The 26003-nt window shown below is 40.5% G+C and overlaps 1 protein-coding gene across 1 annotated transcript in view; it reads left to right on the plus strand.

Moving 5' to 3' along the window:
* CNTNAP2 (contactin associated protein 2) overlaps positions 1-26003 on the plus strand; it is a 1184740-nt gene that overhangs the window by 1146527 nt on the left and 12210 nt on the right. Inside the window, exon 22 of the mRNA XM_065627584.1 lies at positions 23589-23819. Coding sequence (XP_065483656.1) covers positions 23589-23819 — 231 coding nt within the window. The remainder of the gene's footprint in view (positions 1-23588; positions 23820-26003) is intronic.

Here is a 26003-nt window from a genome sequence, read left to right on the forward strand (position 1 = left end):
TCTAATCCAAGCCTCCCTGGCTTTATGGCTTTGTTTTGCACAGGCAAAGCCTTTTCATCAGGTGGTTTGGGGGCTTTTTAAGGCTTGGTGAAATATCCACATCATCAGCCTGGTAAACTTGTTACAGAGGCAGCATATGTTCAGTTGAATGGAGACTGACCATGCTGCAGACTGTCCTGGCAGGATTTGAAGGCAGTTGTGCAGCACATTTGTAAGTGTCAGCTGGAACAATGTTGTGCAAAATAAACCAGTCTGCTAGTTTGGGATTTAAGATCCAGACTTTCGGAAACTGTTTAAAATGGCATCATGCCATCTGTCTTTGCGTGACTGCAAAACCTGCAGTAGCAACAAGACAATGGCTGCAGTAGCCTCCTGACTGATCAAAGAAACACGCAGCCCATTTGGTGCAAGATGTGGAGGCACCACCACGGCTTTGCAAGCCTCCTGCTGTTCCCAGTATGTTCTACATTGTCAGTGTCTTGGAGATAAATTACCTAAATAGGATATTAAAAGAGTTATTTTTAATAAGTTCTTCGGTATTGTAGAACTCAATTATTTTTTAAACTTCTAACCAGGAGGAACATTTCATTTCTGTTCTTTTCGGCATACTGCATAGGTAGGGATTCCTGGAGTTCAGTTTTTCTGACTCAAGACAGCAAAGGCAAAAAGCAAACTTATGTCTTACTGCCAAATGTCTCTCTCTTTATGAGCTGTACATACACATTGTAGATACTCTTCTGCTGGCTTTTTTATCTTTTTTTATAGACACAACCTGGTGTACATAGTACTCTGGGGAAACATCAGGTTTGAAACAGTACTTGGTTTACAGGAGCAAACCACATGCTGGAGAGACGAATGACCCAGACTGATGGAGTTTGCAATAAGGACATGGATTTCTGAAACGATTTAACAAAATTGTTTGATTTAACTCTTCAAGGCTATGTAAGAATATTTATTATTTCTATACTGTTCTTCGTGTTGAGATAATGTTTAGTAATTTCATCCCAATGCAAAATGCTCTTATGATGATCCCGAGCTAAACACATCTGAACATGTTGCAAATAGCAATCCTTGCTCCAGTCAGGATTGCTTTGGCCTTGCATTTTGTTTCCCTTCAAATTTGGTCCCTAAATATCAGGCTGATATGCTGTCAAAATTGAGTTGACCTAGTATCAAAATCATAGGAGTTTAAATTTTACCATTTTCTTTTTTCTTCCCTTTTAATACCTGGCCCTAATGCAGGCTATGTTGGCTCACGATTGAGCCAAACTGTGTTACAATTCGACTGCAGCCTTTAGAGTAATTTTCAAAGTTCAGTTCAAGGGAAATAATGGAAATCCTTGACAATGTTGATGTTTCAGAGTAGCCTGTGCCTGAAAGGATTGTACTTGTTTTGTTCCTGGCTGTCAAGTTGTGATGGTAGCAATTTTGACAAACTGAAAACAAATTGCGTCGATTTTTGGAGACGTATTATTCTAAAAGCAGCTTGCTGTGTTTTAATGATCATACTGCTGCTGTGAAGCTCACCTGAGTTCTTTTATAGTCAATTTAAATTAATGTAGGCAGTAAATAAATTATGTTGGATGGGAAGAACAGATAGATAATATCGTGATATTTAAAAAACAGACAGACAATTCAGTGAGGAACAGTAGAGTTCAGAAGTGAATCTCGCTGATGGCTGATAGACTTTGGTGATGATGACTTTCTAAAGGAAGAGGGAGTTCAGAAGTACCTTTTTGAAGAGAGCAGCAAAGCTGTGGTTTAAGTTGCTTGAGTAGTGTTGACCTTTGCAAACAGGCTCCACTCCTTGGATAGATGATTAGGCGTGTTTTTCCATCAGGACGGATGAACTCCCCAAGACTCAGCATTCTGCTACTGTGCTTGAGATGCCAGGAAGCAAGAGATTTACCTCTGATGCACTGTTAGAGCACAGAGGCAAAGAATAGCAAAAAGACGTAGTGTTAGAGGGGTGTACTGATTTATTTTAGCCATGAAAGTTATTATCAGGGAATTAAAAATAGGAATTGTGTGTTTATAATGAGTATTGCATTAGTCTGTTTCCTATAACAGATAATGGCTGCTGTTTTCCTTTTATCTGTTTTCTGACTTAACAATAACCCATATGAGGGAAACACATAGTGCTTGCGAAGACAAAATTACAGTGATTGATTGTCTAAAATTCAGTGATTTGCAGAACAGCAACTTGAGCAGGTGCTGCAGTGAGGGAACAAGTGGCTTCCTAGCAGATGACAACGAGCTGACTTTCCATTCTTACGGCAGACTTCTAGAAGCTCATTTTGGGGAGTAATTATTGTCATTCAGATCACCGTATCTCAGTAATTAAGATTTGAATTTCCTTCTCAATTTGATTTGTCTTTGATATTTGCAGTGTACTGTAAATGACAATATTGTTAGCTGGGTAAAATATGTCCTAACCCTCACGAAGTATTTGTTGTATTTGCTTACATTAATAATTGTTATTTTCAGTTATAGCTGATTAGATGATAAATAACACATTGGCTTTCAGCCATGACAGTAATTCACTTTTAGAGTCCTGATAAGTGTGCGAAAAGCTCAAACCAAGGTGTCCTATTTGTATATTTTGAAAGAAAGTTGCATCTACATTGTAAAGGCTGCTGGTCTAGCAATAAGCCAGGAAATTTAAAAGCCAGGGAATAAAATCATGGTAATCTGAACTTGATTTACTTTCTTTATAAAGGAACAAGTTATTTTTGACATTTAGGTGGTGCCAGGAAATTTTACTAGCCAGGGGAATCATGTCGATTTCCTAAATTGAAGTGTAAACTCTGGAAGAGCTGCATATGAGTACACAGCTCACTCCTCATAACCACTGAAAGGCCATTAGCTGAAGGTGTCATCAAAGTAAAATGTGTAAAACCTGGTCTTACGTTTTCCATTCACAATCTTTGCAGTCAAGAATTAAGTCCTGTGGCAGTCTGCTTTTGGGTAACCGAGAATACTTTTGGTCCTATAGTACATGATAGCTCACACAGCTGCCCTAGGGTGGCACTTGTTTCAGAGTGACCTTCTCCAAAGGCTGTGTGCAGCACAGGTGTCACCAACAGAGTGACTATCAGGCTGGAAGTCCCCCTAAAAAGAAAGGAAGAATTGAAATTTTGGCAGTAATTACTATGTGGAATTAATGCCCTGAGATCTGCAAGGTGAAAATATATACAAAAGGCCTTCCAGTTCCTTTTGCTGGCACAAAGCGCCTCTTTTCTGAAGGACAAAACAGTCAACCTCCTACAATTATGGAGAGCAGGTGTGTCAGCAAGAATGTTACAAACTCTCTACAATTATTCTTTAATTATTTGCATTTACTTAAGAGAGAACAGACCAGTTGACACGTCCTCACAGCCTCTGGGCCTTTTGTGCAGACCTTCTGGTGGTGGCTATCATCAGAGTGATGTGCCTCTTCTCCACACCTTTTCCTCATGGCAAACTACCTCCAAATTTATTTAGCCTCAAAATTCAGCTAAGAAGTGCCTTTCACGTCATTTTGTAAGCAGAAAATCAAGACCAAAAGCAACTTGAGCCAAGCACAGAGACTTGTAGGTAGGCTTCCCAAACTAAAAATCCCGTGCCATAGTGATTGCACCAACCTTCTTGTCCAGATGTTTACTCTTGAAACAGGAAAAAGAGGCTGGTACTTTTTCTCTGTTTGCTGAAATGTAAATTACAATTCCTTCAGGGACTGAAACACATACTGAAGTGAATGTATGAGATGTATTTTACATGTTGATAACTAGTTTAATCCATAAAATTTAGAGCTAGGTTTGAGATCATGCTTGGAGAGATGATAACATACGCTTCCTCCTAATCCATTTCCATATTTCATTGATGATGTTCTTCTGAAGATCTGAAAAAAAGCAATGGAAACCCTCCAGTTAAAATGTTTTAGCTAAATCATCATCCCTTTATATATTATTTAGAATTCCTACATGTTGTAAGACAGAAATTTTTCAGAAATTTTTTTCATAATTTTTTCCCTACTGTCAAGTATGTCTAATTTACTACCAAAATTGTCCTCGGTATGCCAAGATTGTTTGGCCATGTGTATCAGTATTCTCACACACATCACATCCACAAAATTAGTCTCCAATCTACAGTTCTTGCTTTTGGATCAAGCATGTGCAGAGAATAAAAAACAAACAAACAAACAAAAAACCATGAACACTTCACAGTGACAATTAAAATTTCCATGAGAGCATAACCGTTTCCCAGATGGCTTCCAAAAGGAGCCTCCTTGAGATCAACTCTCTTAACATCAACTCAGTTGCCTTAAGGTTGTATTTGCTAAGAGGATTTACTGCTGAACCAATATCAGTGTTTAAAATTATAGATGAGTTTTCTTTTTTAATGTACGGAATAATTACTGGAAGCATATGCCACATGTGATGCAAGAAGATGTTTTCCTTAAAGAAAGTCTTTCAGTGTCTTTTGTGTCTCTTTTCCTCATCCCGAGACAGTCTCCCCACATAGTAAAAAGAAATATTGTGTTACTCTGTTACAAGACGGCCCTAGAGTAAAAATGATTAATTGTCCATGCGGCTGCAGATGTCAGAAAATAGGCTTCCCAGGGGAGCCTAAAGCACAGGAGCACAAGAACACCCCAGCTGCCTGATTGCCTTTTGGGGAGAACTTCACCCGGGTTGTGATAAACTTTGAATAAGCCTTGTTACACTACTGGAAAGGATTTCTTGCATTCAGATAGAACAGTAGTAAATATGGTAAAGGCATTTATCTCTATTAAATATCCTTAGATTGCTCTTAATTTCTCAGCCCAGGACTGGCTGATACTTTCAACTCAACATCCTATGCTATAACTTGGTGTTTTAATGAGCTGAGGTAAAGCATCACTGCTTTCATTCAGTGGAGTGAAAGATGATGTTTCTGTCGTTTTCTTTCTCACAATAGAGAATGGTTTAGGCGTAAGTCTCAACTATGGTATTGCTATGTTAACACAAATTAATCAAGCTCATTCTGTAGCTTTTCTGTTGTCCATCTTAACAGATTTTTTTTCTAACTTTCTGTAGTCATAACAGCAAAAAATAATGGCAATACTCTTGGAATTTCAGTCAGTGGTTTTATCTTATTAAATAATAACAAATTTGCTGAGTGAATATTTATCCCCATTTACAGGTGACTATTTCAAGTTACTTGTCTTGCTATAAACTAGTTGCTCATTTGGCAGGTGAAAAAAAAGCAGTTCCAGCTCCAGTCTCCAGCTGGAGAGATGGCACTGCCTGTGTTTGGTATGGGATGGAACCAGCTGGAGCAATATGGAGGTGTCTTCAGTCACACAGTGAAGCCAATGGGGCCTTTGCCCTTTGGCATCAGTTGAACTTGTGTTCAGGTTCTCTGTGTCTAAAAGGGTGTGGTTGCAGAGCTTTTTTGGAAGTCAGGGCTGTATTACTTCAAGCATTCCGTAGATGTGTTTAAATCATGTTTTCGTACGTAGTTGAGGGATCTCACCTCCTGCAAGACACGTGGAATAGTAGAAAATTTGCAAATATTTTCTTGAAGTCCAAGTGAGCAATAGAGGCTGGTGTAATGAGCTAGCTAGAGACAGGCATTGATGTTCCAGTAGCATGCAAGAGGTACCAAAAATAATAATGAAAGCAAGGCCATGTTGCTCACATTCAGATACTCAATGGAAAAGCTCAACATGCTTTTGGAACTGAAACACATCATCAGGTGATGACAGGGTGCTCATAATTTAATAATAACAGGAGCATTTAACGAAATAAGTAAGCACTTGTGGTGAGTCCCCAAAATAATTCCACTCCCTTCAATTAGAGCAGCTATCAGTTTAAATACAGGTTTCAGAGGGACTGAGAGGGAACCTAGACAGCATCACAAAACTCTAATGCTTTTGCTGAAGCACAACTTAACACAACCATGCACTTTGGACCAAGAAGCATAAAGTAACACAATGTAATCTTGGGCCTGGACCTTTTAAAATATTTTTTCATTCACTTCAGTAGAATCACCCTTAAGTCCCTAAAAAATAGAAAAGGGCTGATTAAAACAGAAGCTCCCCTCCCCCAAACTGTGCTCTGCAGGATGGATTTTTAGGAGTCATTTACTGAAAGAGCAAATCCTGTTCCTTTTTTCACTGTAAGGTGAATGCTGTCTCTGTAGATTGCATATCTGTCCAGATCTTTCTGTATTTATTATTCACAGAGTCTTTCAGATCACAAAATGGTGATATGCAAGACTGTCCATCAGCCTGAACAGTGGCGGAGAATGACTACTGTAGCACATGCGATTAGTACCTAATCCCCGTTTCAAAGTGCAACTTCACTGTGATAAACTACAGTTGATTTAAGAGAATAGTCCCAATATAATGACAAAAAGAAAAATACTTCATTAAGAAATAATTGCAATTATAGCCAACGTTCTTGAGCCTCTCAGGCCTCTTGAGCAGATATGAAAGCTAAATGAAAGCTCTGACTTTTCAGCACGTGAAAACTCTGTTGGTTCCAAACACTTCCCTGTGTAAAACACATCTTCCAGAAAGGGCATCCATTTTGTGTTTGAATCCATCCCCTCCTTGGGTAGCTTCTTTCAACAGTTAGTCTGCTACACCTTTAAAAATTGCAGAGTTTATTTCCATAATGCGTTTAGCTTTTGCTGACAGACACCGACTCTGTCTATGCCTTTCTTGGCTCAGTTGAAGAGCTTTTTAGCTCCTTGTACCTGCTTAGGTAGCTTCTAAGCCTTGAAGCTTATGATCCATTATTTGCTTCTGCTGAGCATGTGCTTTATTGATATTGTGGATACTAATTTCATTAATCCAACATGCTGTGAAGGCGCACACACCTTTCTAAAATGTACTCCATCTATACAGTTATATAGCTTGACTGAACTTGGACTCAAAGTCTGAAATTTGAAATTTATTTTAAGAAAACATTTTTATTTGTTCATTTATTTGAAGATTTCATTTATTTACTTATTCATTTTTAAATTTATTTGCTACTTTTAGAATTCTACATTTCTTCCACTGCTTTTATTAAAAGTTATATCAAGCTAATTATCCAATAGTTAATCATCTCACTTTTTAACATCATATTTTTAAAAAAAATTCATTTTTTTGAAAGGACCTAAGGATTCTTCTGGTTTTCTGTAACTTCTCCAGTGCTTAAATGTCTATCAAATGCTGCGGCGACAGTAATCTCTTCAATTTACACCCAGGAGGTGTATGTAATGTATAGATCCACATAAGAATGTATGATTTAGATTTTATTTGGCTTTTTTTTTCTTGTTTCATGATACAAGCATAAAGTTTTAAAAGTGTGGAACCTTGCTCTTTGAGATACAAGCTATTCTTAAACATCCACTTCCATCCACGGATTTCTTCCTGCCCTTCATTATTTGCCTTGGCTTTGGCCAGTTAGGCTTTTTAAAGCACATACATCACATATTAAACATAATCAGGTTATCATTGTTGGTCCCTAGGCAACCACCATCTTCTAGAACAGTAATTAAGTCATCTTTATCCATCATAATGAAAGTCCAAACTAATTACCTTATGTCACAGTCAGTAAAATTTTTAGGGGATTTTTTTTTTTTCAAAAATCTAATGATGCTTTACTACTGGCTACATGGGATCCCAGCACAATCAGCCCAAATTAAAGTCTCCGGGAACGAGAATGAGGGGATCTTTTCCACACACAGCAGCCATCCCCATCATCCCCTTTTCATGGAGTTTGTTAGCATACATTTTAGGACACCTCCATTTAAGATCATGGTGGTTTGAGTTATTCCGTCTATCCCAAGCCATCCTCAGCATTCTGTATCCAGAAATTAACATTCCTGTCAAGCAAATTGTCTCTCAATAACGTAATTATAAGTGAGAATTTTCCATTCCCTTTGCTTATGTCTCAGATTCAGAGCTTATGAATACAGGCAATTAAAAATTGATTCCGGTAGAGTCCTTTTCTACTAAATTATTATTTTATACTTCTAAGAGGTGGAATAAATATGCTGCACAGAGTTCTTTTCATCTGCAGCTAAACAGTTTCCAGTACTTGGGCCAACTGAGTATCTCTAAACTGCAGATTACCATGCTGAGACACCTTTCAGCTCTCAAACTCTGCCTTCACTGTGTATGGTGCAACTGTTGCTTGCACAAATTGTGTATTTACTCTGCTAGAATTATTACAAACTCATCATTACATTACAAATTATTACAAATTCATCAATTAGAGATTCTTTATTTACTAGTTATTTTTTCATTATAAAACTGAACAAGTTCATGCATTAGCTAGTGCAGTCCAAGGACGCTATCTGAGTTTTCAATGTCAAATATTCAAACAGACCAGGACAGAGTTTGCCTGTGCAGGACCATCAAAGCTGACTTGTTTCAGAACAACGAAAGATACTAGACTTCAGTAAAATTATTATGGCAGCTGGTTTACAGGTCTCAGATTGCAGCCTCCTCAGAAATACATAGATAATGAAACTGTCAATGTCAGTTTTGTTCAATGAAGTCCTCCACTTTATGTTCCCATTTAATAAATCCAAATAGGAAAAAGCCCTTCGGTCAAGTATTTGCTGCTGCTGCTATTTTCTGTCAGAAGAGGTAAGCCACGCTGAGTTTCTAGTCAAGAGGTGAGCATCACGGAATTTTAAATATATGATCATTTAATGATGATTTAGTGAGGAAAGTACCTGCTGCTGCATGCAGTGGTGTTAATGAAATGCTGTGGCAAACAGCCTTCCAAGAGTGGAGACTGATACAGTCTAAATAAGAGGGAAGTGAAACAGATTAAATTGAAGAGGGAACTTTTACAAAAGTGCCAACAGTTGTAGTACCAAAAAAAAAAAAAAAAAAATCACACTTTAAACTGTGTTTCCAATGAGTAGACTCCTTTTAACACAAAAAAAGAAAAATATAAAACAAATAAACCCCTAAGAATATGTAGGCCATACTGTGAGGAATCCAGTACTGTTTCTCTGAAAACATGCAGAGGAGAAACTACTGGTTTTCCTCTGGAATATATCTAAAAAATATCCTATCTAAGGTGTTGCAGAGTTGGTAACCACAGCTGTTTCTCTAGCAGTAAGAGTTGAATGATTCAGCAGTGACCTTGTGAAAGTTTTGCCATTCTGGACAACACAGAAGCCTCCAGGACAGGGGACAGGACAGTGAAAGTGTCAGTTGAATTGATGTGGCTAAATGCAATACCACGCTAGCTGAATGGAGATCTTAGATGAGGTCCTGCTGATAAGTACCATGATCTCCGGTTTGACTCTGGAGCGACAGCACTTAGGTCTTACGATCTGAGACTCTGGTGCCGGACTTCCTCCATCCTGGTTCCTCCTAGATCAACTATTCCCATTATGGCACACTTCTAGTAAAGTACTATTTTTTTTGCTTTACTTGCTTACTTCCAACTTCTCGCTGGAGAAGCGGCTGAGCAGGCCCTTGTAATAGTCTGTCCCCTGGCCAGTGCATTTTGTTGGCTGCAGTGATATTTTTGGTCTGAGTCAGTGCTGGCAGCCTCCTTCTCCCAAAGCCATGTAGCATCTACATCCACGCTGGTGCCGCCACGAAGTGCTGGTAGCAGTGAGATGGGCAGCAGATAGCAATGGCCAAGCCCAGCCATCCTGCCTGAGCTGTAGCCTACGTTATTGTTGACTCTTCAGGGTTTATGTCAATCCCCAAATCTGATCTGCTCCTTCTGTCTTCCTCCTCTCCTCTCCAGCATGAGGGACCCTCTCTCCATTTGGCAGCATGGGTGATGGTGCAGGGATGAGAGCAGGAAGGTGGCAGTGCAGCTAGGGGAGAAGGAGAAACCAAAGAGGCACTTGTCAGTCTGAGGAGGGGAGAGAAGGAAGAGGTGGTCTCAAGATCTCTTTGTTAATAACTGGATATTGTGTTGGTAATTGGCTATTTTAACCCTTGCTTTTTCCAGAGCCCTGTAGGTAGGCTCTTGAGTTTCCATTCCTTCATCTTAAAAGCGAGCAAGTGAAGTCACCTCAGTAATTTCAACTTTTTTAAAACCATTCTATGCAGGTTCTTATTTGGCTTTCCTCACCCTTGTATGTGAGTAAATTAGAAGCAGAAGCGTTAGAACTGTTACCTTTCAAAACTCATCAAATACCAGAATAACCTTCAGCTATTAAAAAGAAAAAAAAGGCAAGCAACCTAGCTACCTTTCCCTGAGAATGGCTGCTTAACAGCACCAGCTCTTGATGCTGAGCAGCATCTTCTACAAAGACGATTAATGCCCCTTTAGCGCCAAAGAAACCCCTAAACCAACAAAAACAAAACAAACAAAAAAACCCACCCCAAAACAAAACCAAACCCCAACAACAAACAAACCAACCCCACAAACAAACAAAACCCACGGCGCTGGTGAGAGAAAGGCGGCCGAGCCGGACCTGCACCTTTCCCCTTCTCTCCGGTGGGCGCGGGATGCGGATCCAGCCGCGCTTGGGGCCCCGGCACCCCCTGCAGCCCGGGAACCAGCCGCCGCCGTCGGCTCCCTCGCTCGCCGCCCACTCTCACGCCGGATCCAGTCCGTGTTTTTCCGCCTCCAGGCGGCAGCAGGCAGGTCGGGGGAGGCTCCGCTGCGCTCCGCTCCGCGTTTCCCGCCCGCTGCCCCCAGCAGCCTCGCCGTGCGGGGCGCCGCTGCTGCCGCCGCTGCCGCCGCTGCTGCCGCCGCTGCCGCCGCTCCCGGCCAGGCCGCCCCGAGGGCCCGGCGGGCAGGGCCAGGAAGACGGCAGGTAGCCTGGACGCGGGGAAGGGGGCGGCGGGTGGGCTTGCCCTGCGAGGCAAGGGCGCACGGCAGCCCGCGGGGCTGCTCCTGCCGGGGCACCCGACGCGGGGCTTGGGGCACTGGCGTGTTGAGCTGGCGCCAGTTCTCAGCCTGGGGGATGGGTGGCTGGACCGCGGTCTCGGCTGCGTTTGCCGAGTCGCCGGAGCCCGCCTGCCCCTGCCGGCGCGTTCGGGGCGGGGGGAGCAGCTCTGCCCGCCGCCTGCAAGCGAGACGAGGTAGATGACCATACGTCTTGTGCCAGAAACAGAGCTGCGATGCGTGTTGCGAGGCATCCGGGATGCCCGTCTGGTGTTTGTGGTTTCCTGGCCTTGATTTATATGCTTTATTTCTGCGTGGGGCTCATTTTAATCAGGAGGCTGGGGGTGAAGAAAGAGGGACGAAGAAGGACAATCAGATTAAGATCATCTGACGCTGATCCTGTGACCCACCTGTAAGTTTTTGTTTATTTTAAAACAAACTAGTTGTAAAGGAAGCAAGTTAATAAGCTGCCCTCTTAGACATGTCTCCAGCTGATGCGACACTGGGTGTTTAATCTAGTACAAGATGTAAGGAAAAAAGCAAATGGCAGTACTTCTTGTCAGTGTAGAATCTTGAACTAACTTAATGTACTGTTTTAATGTATCTCTATGCTAGAGCAAGCATAAGGAGACACTATAATTCTAATATTTTTTATATTTATTTTCATTGCAGCTTGATCAAAGGTTTCCCTGTCACTCTGAAGAAATCCTTTAGATTTGAGATTAGAAATACCCAAAGCTCTGTTTCAATATTTAAGTAGGAGTACTTGCTGCAGCTTGTTAACAAAGCCATTATACTGCAAATGTCATTGTGCCCTCAAGACGTTACTCTGAAATATTTTTCCATGCTTGGATGTGATTATAATAATAATGATAAAGCATGGTGGTAGCGCACAGTTTGATTTAGGCCAGCTAGAAGTGTTTGCCTTACATCACGTAATGAGATGCACAGGTAGTCACCAAGTTAGTCCTTACACATTTTCTGGTCCTTTTCATCCATCATCCCTCTACACACCCAGCTCTGTGTCTTTTTGTCAAAATGTCTATTATCGTTGCCTACTGTGGATGAGCAAACCATGAAACTGCAAAAATGAGCACCTGAATTTTGACACAGTACAGTCCTGTGATAACAGAGGTGCACAGTGCATTCCACAGCACAGGAGGCTGAGGCACTCACTCAGTTACGTTGCCAGGCTGCAGCCTTAAAGTGTGTGGCAGGAAGGTTGTTAGTGTCAGAGTTCAGCACTGGAACTCACTGGTGTGGGATACTGTGGAGGCCAGAAGCATTAATGCTTTCTGAAATGGTTTGACACTGGAGATAGTTCTGCTGATAGCTAAAAATAAAAGGCAAGTTGCAGCTTCATCTCAGAAAGGTTTAAAGCCCGTGCTTATGGGAAGCTGAAAAGGTATTCTGGGAGAGGATCATTTTACACGCTCCATGCTGTTATACTATTTGTCAATCATCTACTATCAGTCACCTGTTTATTTGAAGAGAAAACAATGAACTAGATAATTCATGGATCTATCTAATGCCGCTGTTACATTATGATAATTTGATATTGTGCGTTGAATAGCAGTAGTTTTCAGAAGTAAATTTCTTGCAAGCAAGCCTGTTCCTGCAGAAGAAATACGAAAAGAGTATTTCATGTATGCGTACGTATAACAAAGAAAAGAAGGAAAAGCCTTTAGCATTTCTTGGATCAACCTCATCATTGACTTTGAGACGTAATAGAGACTGTTCAAATATAAATTGCTCAGCTTCAAATTGTAAAGCATTCAATATGGGGGAAAAAAGCATAAAAGAAATTGCTTCTAAGAAATTAAATTCTTCTTCCCTGCACTGTTCTACAGTATTTTTCCAATTGTTAAAATGAATGGTGTTTTTCAGTATTACACATAGGTTGATATTGTCTCTACACAAAGTAGATGTTCTGATCTGAGAGAAAATAAATTCCAAGTGAAGAAGTAAAGCAAACAATGTGGTTTGCTTTTCTAACAATGTTAGAAAAAAGTGACCTACTAAGTTACAGTATTCTCATCCTTGCTGGCATTCTGCTTTTCATTTGCTTGCTATTTTCAGGCTTTTGATAACTGAATTAAAACTGCCACTACTTAGAAAATCATTGCTTATTCGCAGTGTGATAGTCTGCATATCTTCTGAAAAATGTCAGTTCCCAAAACAACTTTTATTTATATATTACATTGTATTGAAATCTGACATTGTAGGTGCAATAGCCATGGATTTCTTTCAAATTAAGTAAACAAAAATTATGTGGGAATGATGAAGAAGTTTTATCTTTGTGATACTAACACCCCTAAAAGTGGTTTAACAAACAGATTGCAGATCCTTTTTAATTAAAAAAAAACCCTTAAGAATACAGAAGGTTACTATCAGGCATACATTGTATATCAATAAAAATAATATCTTACTGAAAAATCTTTTTCCAGTTTTAGTTTCATACCATAAATCTTCTTCAAATGGATATTCTAGCTTTTTCACCATCTCTAAGTGTGACTGTAAAATAAGAGAAGAGGGATGCAAGAGAGGGAATTTCAGCCTACCCACTCTTTGATGCGGCTGCAGTTTTATTAAGATATTTGAGGCTGTTGATATGGAATGCAAAGCGTAGTATGAGGACATTTGCAAATAGTCATAGAAGGATACCCATTAAACCACAAAATAGTAATCAGACTGAAATTATATTATTTTAGTATAGTTTTAACAAAAGCGCAATATAAATAAATGCACTGGAGTTTGGCCAGGACACATTATGTTTGACTACAGGTTGCAAGAGTCTTAGTTGATTATTTATTTCTTTTCTGGCCTCAAAAGCATTTGCTGAGTTACGTTGTAGCAAGCCTGCATAGACATAAAAGCACATTTAGGCAAATCATATGAACAAAACTGCATATTTCTTTTGCATAGTAATGCTACCCTATATATTTGTTTTACATCCTCCTCTAAAGGTTGTGAAAGATGCTGTGAAGATAATTTATCATGAGTGTAAATTAGAATGGGCTTATAAATCCTGCTGAAATCCCGTGTCCCAGCCGATTCTGAGGATGTTTTGTATGTGATAACTTTTATTTTTTCATAGTGATATCTATGGTGATAAAACTACTCAGTTATTTTGTTAGTCATTTATATTTGTGGGTTTTTGTTTGTTTTAAATCAGCTATATCATTTCATCTCCTCCCCTATCACAATGCTTTCTCTCACTCTGTTTAGAGCTCACCTGCAGACAAAAAGTAGATGAACCGTTTAATTCTTTGTTGTGGATGAGACACCTAGTGGTGGCTCATTTTCTGCTGCCCTCCAGCCATACATGGCTCTTCCATCATGTGAAGAGGATAGAGGACAGGGCAGAAAAAAAGAAATCATTGCTCTTGAAGCTAACTATGAGATACTTCTTATGTGGTTTTGCATTGACAACTGCTGATCTCTGTAGTCTGGCTGGTGTCAGTGGGTACTGAGCACTTTGCTTGTCAGTCAAAAGATTTCCATTAGCACTCAGGAGGGTTTGCGGTCAAGGCACACGGTAGGACCTGACCGAATGTTAGCGCCTCATTCTGTTAGCTCAGGCTACCATCTGGGTGGGTGTCCTTTCTTTTTAGGTCTCCTTAAATTTGAGATTCTTGCTTTAAACAACAGGCTGAGCTTTTTGCCTCTGGTACCCAGGGAGAATGATTATTCATCCAGAGGAGAAATTAAATGCTGCACCAATTTGTGAAATGATTGTATTACCACTCATAGTTGGTTATAAAGGGTAATGCACGGAGAGGTCTCTCTCGCCCCGGACCCATGGATCCCACTGGCACAAAGCTGACTGTTCGCTCTCATTGAGGTTCTGCCCCCAGCTGAACATTTCCCAGGGGCCACCCTTTAGTGAGAGCATTTGAAGACTTATGCCAAAATCAAGAGTTCCAGTTGATGTATGCATGTTAGGTATCATTCCTTGGTATCAAAAGGGCCTCTAAAAACTTGGTATTTCTTCGCTTTTGCCCTGAGTTTTGCATTGTTCCATTATGCTTGGGAAAGCTTTATTTTTTATGAATGGAAATACACCAATATGAACTGTGCCTCCATTAGTGACCTTTCCAAAGTCATGAGAAGTTTGTGGCACGTTTAGAAAAAATATTTCATTTTATTATCATATTTAAAAGCAATACCCATATGGTTTTTACTTATATCTCAAAACATCTCAAGCGAGACACATCCCAACTAGAGGGCAGGGGGAATTCTCTATGTCCTACTAAGAGGGAGGGGGAGAGTTTGACCTGAATATCTGAAGTGACTCACTTAAGGTTATACAGCAAGTCAGTAACAAAATGTGAAGAACATACCTGTTTCTGTGAAAGGGTGATGTTCACTTTTACTGTTGGCCTTAGTTTTGTGTTTTTACAATGCAATTGCTAAGAACCTTGCAGCATCAGTTAATTCCCTTTTTGTTAAAAGGCAATGGGAATTACTGAATAATAACTGTTGCTGGTACACATGAAATTTTTAAATGGAAAATTCCAGGAAATCATACATCCGATATAATGTCGTGCAACATTCAGTAACTATACCATCAAGTAGAGAAGAGGAGAAAAAAAATCCAACTCGTTCTCAAACCCTCTTCATATGTGGCAGCGTGAAACCAGGCTGCTGTCAAATAACATCTCTGGTTTTTAGCATTCTTCACAGTCCCTTTTTTTTACTGAGGAGCCGCAGTTCAGCACTAGTCTTTATTATTTCTGCAATAATGGGATTCTGACAGGAGTACCTTTCACATTGGCGATTTACTGTCTCCCCTAGAGCATGACCCGAAAGCTCTAGCTCCTCTGCCGGGGGCTGGGTTTTGGAAGCGCTCCAGGGCTGTGGCACAGCTTCCAGGGTGGCTCAGGTTCTCTAATTCTGTGTATTTTTCACATGGTTCAGCCATTTCCAGCTTGTGCAAAAGGTATCAGGAACGATTCATAAAGAAACAGCCTTTGTTTGGGCAATGCTGATAAAGCTGCTGCTGCAACTGAAAAATGCAATCAGCTGTTACAGTCTTCCTGAGTAATTTTTCTGTTGTTTGCACTGTGGATAAGGCCATTTCTTAAGTGTCAGACAGCACATGAAAGCATCATGTGCTTGTCATGCAACACTATCACTTGGTACTGCTGGGTTAATATTATTTCCTTTGTTTTCTGTCACAGCGCTTCATATGCTGCAAACAGCATCTTCTCCATGTGTCAGTGGGTGGTCAGTGAGTTTGTCAGTCTAGACATAAATTACGTAAACAAAATTATTCCATGCAAGCTGTAATTTCTTATAAAAGAAAATCAGAAAAGTTACAATAAGTAACATAAAGTTGCAAAGAAAAAGTTAAAATAGCTGTGGAAAGACCACGTCACATGATAGGGCCATACTGTGGGCAGTACCTGAAGGCTCTGGATAGCAATCAGATATAGACAGGTATGAAGGGATCTGACTTTGGGATCTGATCAGGAGTGCAGGGCGGAGGGGATGGCAAGTGTCTCATGACGTATTAGCGTGACAGGGAAGGAACATGTGGGGAGGCACCCAGATACTGCCTGGCCCTTGCAGACCAGTAGATTAAAAAAAGCGTGTCTGCTATGTGAGATTTCAGTTTTTGCATAAAGAGGAGTTGGTAGTCATTTGCACTTGGGTCCTGTGAAGCTCGGGTCCTCGTTCTCAGGGACCACACAACCCTTCACTGCCCCCAGCACCCCTGTAACAAGTTCTCTGTGACTGAGCATCTTCTCCTGCTGGTACGAGTGTCCTGAGAGCTAAATGCACTAGCTCAGTTTTGAGTAATGGACAAAATGAAATTCCTGTTGTTTTTATGTTCAGTTTGTACCACTTACTAAATTTTAATTCAGAGACTGAAATTAAAAGCAAAGGAAGTTTGAAGGCCATGACAAGTCTTTACAGTACCTCAGTTTGGTGTCCATACGTGCCTTGCAGTTTTACATCAACTACAGCTCCATTAAACGTTGTTCTGAGAGTTTAGCTTCTTTGTTTCATACTGTGGGTGTTTAGTGTATCTGATATCACATATGGTATCTACATGGTTAAGTTGTATTAGTATGTTTTTTTTATAGAAATTGCTAATCTTAGGACAGAGAACATATGAACAGCCAGTAAGCAAACGGGTGTTTAAGCTTCATACTGGAGGACATTCATTTCAAGAACCAGGTGATGTATCAGAACATAATTTTCCCTTTGTCTAGTGTTATCCCCCTTTTTGAGTGTATACTAGTTGCTCCTGACATGGATGTGTTAGCTCCTTGGCTTCATTCTAGCAGGTTTATGCCACCCCAGATAGGTTCTCTCTGTGACTATGTACTGTATGTGATTCAAGCCTCTTTTTTATTTAAAGACCACACCAGTCCTTAAATATTGGCATGTGCCAGGGTATTGCATTGGGATATTGCAGGATATTGCATTGGACCACTGCAGCTGGGCATCAAATACTGCAAATAAGAGAAAGTGCGTTAGTAATCTCAGTGGCCTGAGACTTTTTGAAATCAATAGTTTCCTTTCAGGCAGAGTTTAAACTGCTTTCTATTATGTGGAGCCTGATGAAGTAGCACAGAGATGCTTAAGATGCCGACTGGGCTGATCTTCAAGCAGCGGGTAATGTAAGAAGATATCTTTCTGAGTACAGGGTACAAGAGAGCACATGGTGCTTTATTTTGCAGGGAAAATGTATTGCTAAGGTTGACCTGAAAGCAATTAGTGGTTCATTTAATTGAATCAGTGAATTCACCAGTCTATTAAAACATTATATAGAGATAATTTAGGTTCAGTTTAGTACAGCTAGCTGAGGGGTTATAGAGATTTATAACAGATTACCTTCTATCTACCTGCTGAGTGGATGCTTGATTTAAATGAAGGAGCATCCTGGTTGTTCAGCCAGAAATACTGCCCTGTGGCAAAGCCAGACTTCTCCCACTAGAGATTTGGCTACTCTCTTTCCAAAATCATCAAGCTGTTGTATTTCTGGGCATACATGGGCACGTGTAAAGAGGTCATTGTCCTAAATCCAAACAGCTGGGTTTTTCACAATTTTCAAAGCAAAACTCAAATGTTGTCTTATGTTTAGTAAATTGAACTGAAAGGGCTTTGGTTGTGCTGCTGAGACTTTCCTTTGTTTAAAAGGCATCTTCTGTCACAACCAAAATCCCTCTGTTATATTCTTCTCCCTGCCTTGCTATGTGCTACTTTGTTCAGAGCTTTCCCACTGTCAAAGAAAGAACTAGATGGCTATAACATTTGGTGAGAGCCTCGCTTTGCTCTAGGTATTCATAGGCATGGCTTATTTCTACTTTCAAGGGCATCACTGGAAAACTCCAAGGGAATTCGTAACAGGATATTTATTACATACATTGTTGTGCTCACCCACAAACAGTACTTCAAGATCTGTTACATTTCCTTCCTAATGGATCATAATTCACAATAAATGGATGCCTTGATCCTCTCTGTATGTATTGAACACCATGTAAGGTTCAAGATTTTTTATAACTTTTTGTATTGATCTGCATTTCAGAGTCCTATAAAGAAAAAAATATACAGATCAGTTAGAATAGAAAATATATTCAGCACATATGCTTAATAAAAGCAGTTTTAATAGATTTACAAAGATTAGCAGTGTGGATGTTTCCCGCTTCACTCACAGCTAACTCTCTCTTCTCCCTCTTTCCAAGATCAGTGTTTAACACAGTCCAAGGCTGGCTTTCCACGTGTGGCATGACTGTACTAGAACCGCACCGGGCTGTGCTGGATTGTACAGCTTTGTGCTGCAGAGCCTTGTGTACGTGCAAATCATCCTCGGATCCTCACATGGGGAACCTTTCATAAATAGAAAGCATTTCTGTTTCATCTATCAAAAACCTGCTCAGGGCTGTGGGATCAAATGCATCTTATTTTTTTTTTCTGCCAAATCAGGCTGTCATTTTTCTTTAGCCCTTCTAAGTGATGCTACAAGAATGTATAAAAAATAAATGGCAGAGTTAAGCTGAGCTGGACCTCTCCAGCAGCGCGATAACCTTTTATGCTGTTAGAATCACCATGGCCCTTTTGGCTACTCCATAGATCTTTTACTGGTAGATAGGGAAAGTAGAGAAGGGAGAGAAAGAGTGGATAAAAACTATATTGTGCAGTGTGTCTGCTTCTACAAGTAGCTCATCAGATGCATGCTAACTAGATCAACTTTGGTAATAATCTGAACCATACTATTTATTTGTTTGCCTTGTAATGGCGCCTAGGCAGGAGCCACAACTCTGCATCTACGGGTAGCGTGATAAGGCCAAAAAGGCTTAAAAAAAAATAACCTAATTACACTGATTAGTATCACTGTGTGCTACTTATACATTTGTTACTTATGCACAGGTCCAGCCACAATTTTTTCCTCTATACAATTTATTTTTGCTTGTTTTCTTCTAGATTCATAGAATATTGAATTTCAGCTTGTTGGGTACTCATTAATGGTGCCGTGTGTCATCAGCATTCTCAAAAATAGATACATCTTTTCACCTGGGTGGAAAAGAGCTTCTACACTAGTAGCACATAATTTTCAATAGAGAAATAGTATTATTTTCACTATGTGGTGATGAAATCAGCACCAGTAACTGAGGATTAAAATCCTGTATCTTTTTTACTGTTAAAGAAATATACTTAACATTAACTTGTTCTTTATGTTTTGTTATCTTCAGTGAATGATAACACAGAAGACATGGGGCAACTTAGTATACTGTTGTCGTGGTTTAACCACAGCGGCAACTAAGCACCCCTCAGCTGCTCACTAAAACCCCCCAGTGGGATGGGGAGACAGAAGAGTAAAAGTGAGAAAACTCATGGGTTTAGATAAAGACAGTTTAATAGGTAAAGCAAAAGCCATGCACACAAGCAAATCAAAATAAGGGATTCATTAGCTACTTCCCATCAATAGGCAGGTGTTCAGCCATCTCCAGGAAAGCCGGGCTCCATCATGTGTAATGGTTACTTGGGAAGACAAACACCATCACTCCAAACATCCATCCCCTTCCTTCTGCTTCCCCACAGCTTTTAATTGCTGAGTATGACATCATATGCCAAAGAATATCCCTTTGATCAGTTGGGGTCAGCTGTCCTGGCTGTGTCCCCTCCCAGCTTCTTGTGCACTCCCAGCCTGCTTGCTGGCGGGATGGTATGAGACGCAGAAAAGGCCCTGACTGCTTAGCAACAACTAAAACATGAGTGTGTTATCACCATTATTGTCATACGAAATCCAAAACACAGCACTATACCAGCTACTAGGAAGAAAATTAACTCTATCCCAGCAAAACCAGGACAGCTGCGTGTTAGTTATATATATTTTTTGAATGTTTGAGTAATCAGGGTAGGTGGTTGCATAGTTATTGTGTGAATATTCAACATTAAGGATTTGTATAGTGCAGTGCATTTGTGCTAGAATGGATTTGCCTGAATGGGATCTGTCTTGTAATCATGGTCTTCATCTCAAGTCAGCAGGTTCTGTGGTCAGGGGAGCAAATAGTTAAAACCAGTTAAAGTTTAAAAAGGCCTATAAGTGGTATTTTTTGAAGTCTTTCATTACAGAAATGCTTGTGGGTAGAGTGCCAGCAGAAAAGCGCTGCATCAGAGCTGAAAGCAATAATAGTAATGTTGCTACTAAGTAATGCATATACCATATACTATGGTATATGACCTTGCACTAGCTTATGTGCTGAAAATTAGAACAAGGGAAGTAGTTGCTTTGTACACTTTGCTTTATTTTAAATGTGATTGTCATCTTTTCTTTTTGTCCCTCCTTTGTTATAGGGAGAAAATTGAATTTTAGTCATGACAACAAAGGCACATTTCATTATGTAATCATTACACTCTTCCAGGGATGGGTTTATAGCAAGCTCAACTACACAGGGAAGCAAAGTATAATGGCCTAATATCAAGAGAGTATCAGTGTGCTGAGCCCTGTGGGATGTGCACGGGAAGGAACGTGGTCACAGTCACAGAAGTCGATCTGTCTTGTTTTAGCACTGATGTGATGTGAGCCGGTGGTAAATTTGCCTGAGGTGACTTCCACAACCATCATTTATGGAATGTTTTAAACAAAAATGCAGGTCTTCAGCAAGGTGCCGTCTTAGGGTTTTGTGTGTGTTTGCTTGTTTTCTTTAATTCTTTCAGGATCTAGTATCCATCGCTTATTATTCACGGAGTTAGAGAAGGACGGTGCTGAAGCTGCTAAAGTAGCACAATCATATTCACAGATTTTTGTTCTCGTCATTCAGAATTGTGAGTGGGAGGCTATTAGCATTGCTGCATGAAGTTCCACAGAATATATAAAATATGAAGAAAAGGTAATCACTAAACTGTTATTGACAGTTGTTACAGTGTTTAAAGAGTAATATGGACTTCTAATTGTTCCTTAGTTTATAAGGATTACTCAAAATTGCAGCTATTCACTGAATATACCATGAATATTTTATTGAAGTAAGAGACAGTGAATATTGTGGTCAGATAGGAACCTTCTCTGAGTGGCATGGTCTACAAGTAGCATCCATGTGCATGAACGCTGGCTTTTGTACAGCTTTTCTACTAACTATGGCAAGTGTGTGTGGACATGTGGAGTTTTTTACTTACTATCAAATTTTTGCAGGAGATGATGGTGTTTGGTTAAGCCACTGTCTTAAAGGAGAGCTGGATGAAAGACCCACATGACTAATACAGCAATTTTAATGCATTTAAGCTAGTCTATGTCTGAATCCTGCGCATGTTACAATTTTGTCACAGGTGGCAGTCACTGCTCACTGACAGCTTGTGAAATGTGGCTATAATGTTGACACAGACTGGATAAGCACTAGCAGAAAAAGGAAAGGGGAAAAGGGAAACTGGGGAGGGCAGTGGGGGTAGAACAAATCTATTACTGTACAGTGGATCACACAAGGATCTAATGCAAGTAATTTTCAGATTATGCCTATTCCTTTTGTATCCTGATGCTGGTGGGGGCAGGACTTAAATGTTGTCTGCTTGTCATTCTAACGGGGTTACAAAGACAGAAAACGTAGAGCTTAGTTCTGCGTGAAAACCAGTAAGCTGTTTTAATTGTGTTCAAGATTTGTCCAGTTTCCACCAGTTCTCCCCCACCTCATGTTTAACATGTGAACCCAAAAAAATAAAGTGTACTTGAAATACCCTGCCTGCTTTGTAGCCTTGAAACTGCTCTTACATAGCCCTGATGCAAAACCCTCAGTACTCTGAGGAGTAGCACTGACATATATATCATGGTAGTTTTTAGGGAGCCCTGACAGCAGCTCGGACCTCATATAATTGATCCTGGGTTAGTTAGAACTGAAAACAAACTCATCCAAAAGTTTTGTAATGCATATTGTAATAACTCTGATTTCATTTTTTTGGTAGCAAAACTCGAAGACAGATGTGCTTTGCTTCCCAGCTCTTCCCCAAGCTCTTATAATAAAAATTTTTCCTGCTTTCTTCTCACACCTCTCAGGAGAACCCTCTTTCTTTTTTTATGGCACTATGTTGTGATTTATGTACATAATTTTTTCCAGAAATGCCATTTTTCAAGCCCTCATCATTGTTCCTATCTGAAAAGCTTGCCTTAGAACAACCTGGGGCTGCACCCTGTTCTCTGTCGCTGGGATACCATCTCCCCTTGAGTGTGATTTTTTTGCACTGGCTTCAAGGACCATACATAAACTCTTGTCCTTCCTGACCCAGGGAAAGGGAGTTAAAAGCATCTCAGTGCCTCCAGAGCAATACTCCCTGGTAAAGCACAAACATCATGCTGCCGTGTTTCTTTTTCATTCGTTCCATGCTACCATAGAAGAAAGGAAGCCAAACTCCTCGCTGCTGTGTAGATATTACATTGGACACTACAGTGATGCTTTGAAATGTTAATAGCCCCTCAAACACAGGCAGCTGACAGAGAGCACTGGTTTGGTTTCGGTTGTGACTCAGACTGTCACAACAGGTCCTGGCAGAAATAAAATAAAACAGCCATGAGCGGCCTGCAGGCTCCTGGGTAGTAAGGGCATGTGCCACATTTTATGGCTACCATTTCAGAATCATTTTAACTGATGTTCCAGAAGTGAGAAAACTGCTCGGCTCTCAGCCGATGTCGGCCCTGTCGTGGGGGTGCGGGAGCACACCTGCTGCTCCTCAGCCTGTGGCAGGGGTGGGTGGGCTCCTGCTAGCTCTCCCCCCTGCCAGGGGAAGGAAGGAGGCTGGAGTGGGGCAGCTTTCCACCTTGGGCCAAAGGGACACTTGGTCTCCTGGCCAAGGGACACTTGGTCTCCTGGTGAGGAGACAGGAGGCAGATGGAAGTAAATAGGAGTGGTCCCGGCCCACTGAGAAGGGCCAGAGGGTGATGGGCCAGGGTGAAGGAAGAGGCATGTCTCACAGCAGCAGCTTCAGCTGGGAGGAGAGACCCTGGTGATGACTGTGCCTCTACCTTCTTTTTCACCACCTCTTCTTGTTCTCTGATGACTCCTTCATAGAGGCCTTTCATTTTTAATGATAGCATAGCAGTGAAGCCAAGTCACACCAAGGCCTGAAGGCTTCCATCTTTAATCTGTAATGAAATGTAGAGAAACCTGGCAAGGCCTGACACATTCTCAGTCTCCTGAAAGAGAGACTTGGGAACTGAGATCTGGGAATCAAGTGTTCAGACCAATGTGCTTCCCAAAGCAGTGAGTTGTTTTGATTCATCTTTTTTTTTTTTTTTTTTTTTTCCCCCTTAATTTCCCATAGAAATTGGGAAGATTGACCAAGATATATACAAATACAACACCCCAGGATTCACTGGCTGCCTATCGAGAGTGCGGTTCAACCAGATTGCTCCACTCAAAGCAGCTCTGAGACCTACCAACGCGTCCTCTCACGTTCACGTCGAAGGAGAGCTGGTGGAATCCAACTGCGGAGCATCTCCACTCACCATTCCACCAATGTCGGCTGCTACCGACCCATGGCACTTAGACTCAGGTAAGCTGGGGTTCATGCCACATTAGCTCAGTGGAGCAGTTCAGAGGAGAAATACATCCACCTTCCTCTGTAAGGAAAACCAAAACTGAGTGGATGTGATTGATAGATGACTCTAGGACTGTAATCACGATAGGAAGTGCAAAGCTGGAATGACAGAAATTAGCCACCACTTCTAAGTGCAGTTACAGGGTGTTTCCTTTGCTTTTTTTTAATACTCTGCTTTATTTTTCTTTTCCGTAAGTCTTACACTCTTTGAATGTTGCGTTTTTACCTAATACTGTGATAGCACTTTCATTGTAGTATTGGGTATGTAGTCAGCAAAAAGTTTCAATTACAAATAAATAGGTACAGTAGCATTTCTTACACTGTATTCCTAATAGGTGAGTATATTGTAGTCAGTTTCATACAAAAAAAGTAAATCTAATTTTACTTGTAACTATATAAAGTGCCGATTTGTTTTCTGAAATGTCTGCTTTCCTTAGGCCATGTTTAATGGGAAATCCCATCAGTCATGAGGGCATTCATCTCATACTGAAAATGCTGGAAAGCTAAAATGATTTTCTGATCTCAGCAATCTCATTCTGCTTTTGCAACTGACAGTCTTTGAAAGTATACATTGTGCCTAATTTTAGAGGTGTGGGGTTTTTTCTCTTTTTAAATGCTTAAAAAAATCTTTTCCCTTTAGATTTATAGGGTCAGGTGTTTGTTGACCCCCCTCTTGTATTTTGTCCTCATTCTGATTTCACTTGTAGCGGTGTAAATTAGAACCTGTACAGGCAAAGCTGATGGATTTACAGTGGTATAAAATTAAAATGGTATAGCAAAAACTGGGTCAATAATGATTTTTAGTCTGATTAGTTTTTGCCTATTGTGTTTAGGGATACAGCCATCAGTTTTGGTATAAGAGGGGACAGGTATATATGTTTTTCTTAGAAGTATTTGCCAAGGTCATTCCTTTGGGTTTTGGATTTTTTTTTCCTTGCAATGTCAAGGAACTCCTTGTAGTATTTCCTTTCGGCTTTTCTTCGGTAGAGAAATAGGACAGATGTTTGTAAGAAGAGGCAGATATTCCAAGGCTGAGGGTCCCAAGCATTGACACAAGAAGCATCATGCTCTAAAACATGTCATTTTCCCCTTGCTGCCATGACATTGTAAGATTTCAGTTCGTCTCTTCCCTGTTTATAACATGCGATCTCCTACTTGATTCTTTTCATCACAACTTCATAGTCCCTTTCTTCTCTGAAATTATTAGGTCAGTTTGTACCTGAAGGTTGTGTTCTGTGCTCTTTCTGTAAAAGCACATTTCCTGAAGGGTACTTCACTGGCTCATGTCTTTGAAAATTGTGCCATAAACAACTTGAGCATGCACTGCTGCTCTGAATCTTGTGCAGCTAATGGGTTTTGGTTGCTAATTTTTGTTGGTTTATTTTTCCTACACTTACTTTGACTGCAAGCTAGTAAAAGACTATGATTGGATTTATTCAAGGTATTTGAACTGTTCCTCATAGCTCCTGGTGTTTGTTCTTGCCATGTGCTACTACACTCGTCCTTGTGTTAGCTCAGTCTCCTTTTGAAAACTTTTGCTGAGTTGATTCAACTTTGTTGACCTGACAGATTACGAATTTACATATTTTCTTCTGGGTTAATTGTAGTATTTGATCGTGGAGCCAGCATGAAGGATATCAGGGAACATACAGCATGCAATTAGGTTGGCTCAAGCTGTCTGTTAATTTTTGCTGAGCAAAAAAATCTGATTGCCATAGCCAGACTTGACTGTTTCAATCATGGGCAGACAGAATGCAAGTGACCCACCTTCATTTTTTATCATGATAAGCTCTACTATGACTTTGAGCTCAGGACCCCTCCTATTATCCTCTCCAGTGTTCTGCAGCAGTAGAGGGAAAAGATCATATTGCTTTAAATACATCTAGTGAGGGACTGCTGCACACTGAAGGGAACAACAGTGTCAGGTGAGTTACAGTAGAAAGAGTTTTCACAACAAGGGAGTGGTGTTTCACCGGGCAGGAGTGAAAGGACATACGGGTGTGGGTGAACAATTCCTGACTTTCACTCTGAGTGACATTTCCACAAGACAAAGAGGAGGTATCATGGCAACTCATTTATTGGTATCAGGTAAGAACAACTCAGTCTTTGTAAAAGTATCTCTGGTGGTCTGACACAGCT

Source organism: Caloenas nicobarica, chromosome 2, assembly GCF_036013445.1.
Source record: "Caloenas nicobarica isolate bCalNic1 chromosome 2, bCalNic1.hap1, whole genome shotgun sequence".
In the NCBI taxonomy this organism is placed as follows: domain Eukaryota; kingdom Metazoa; phylum Chordata; class Aves; order Columbiformes; family Columbidae; genus Caloenas; species Caloenas nicobarica.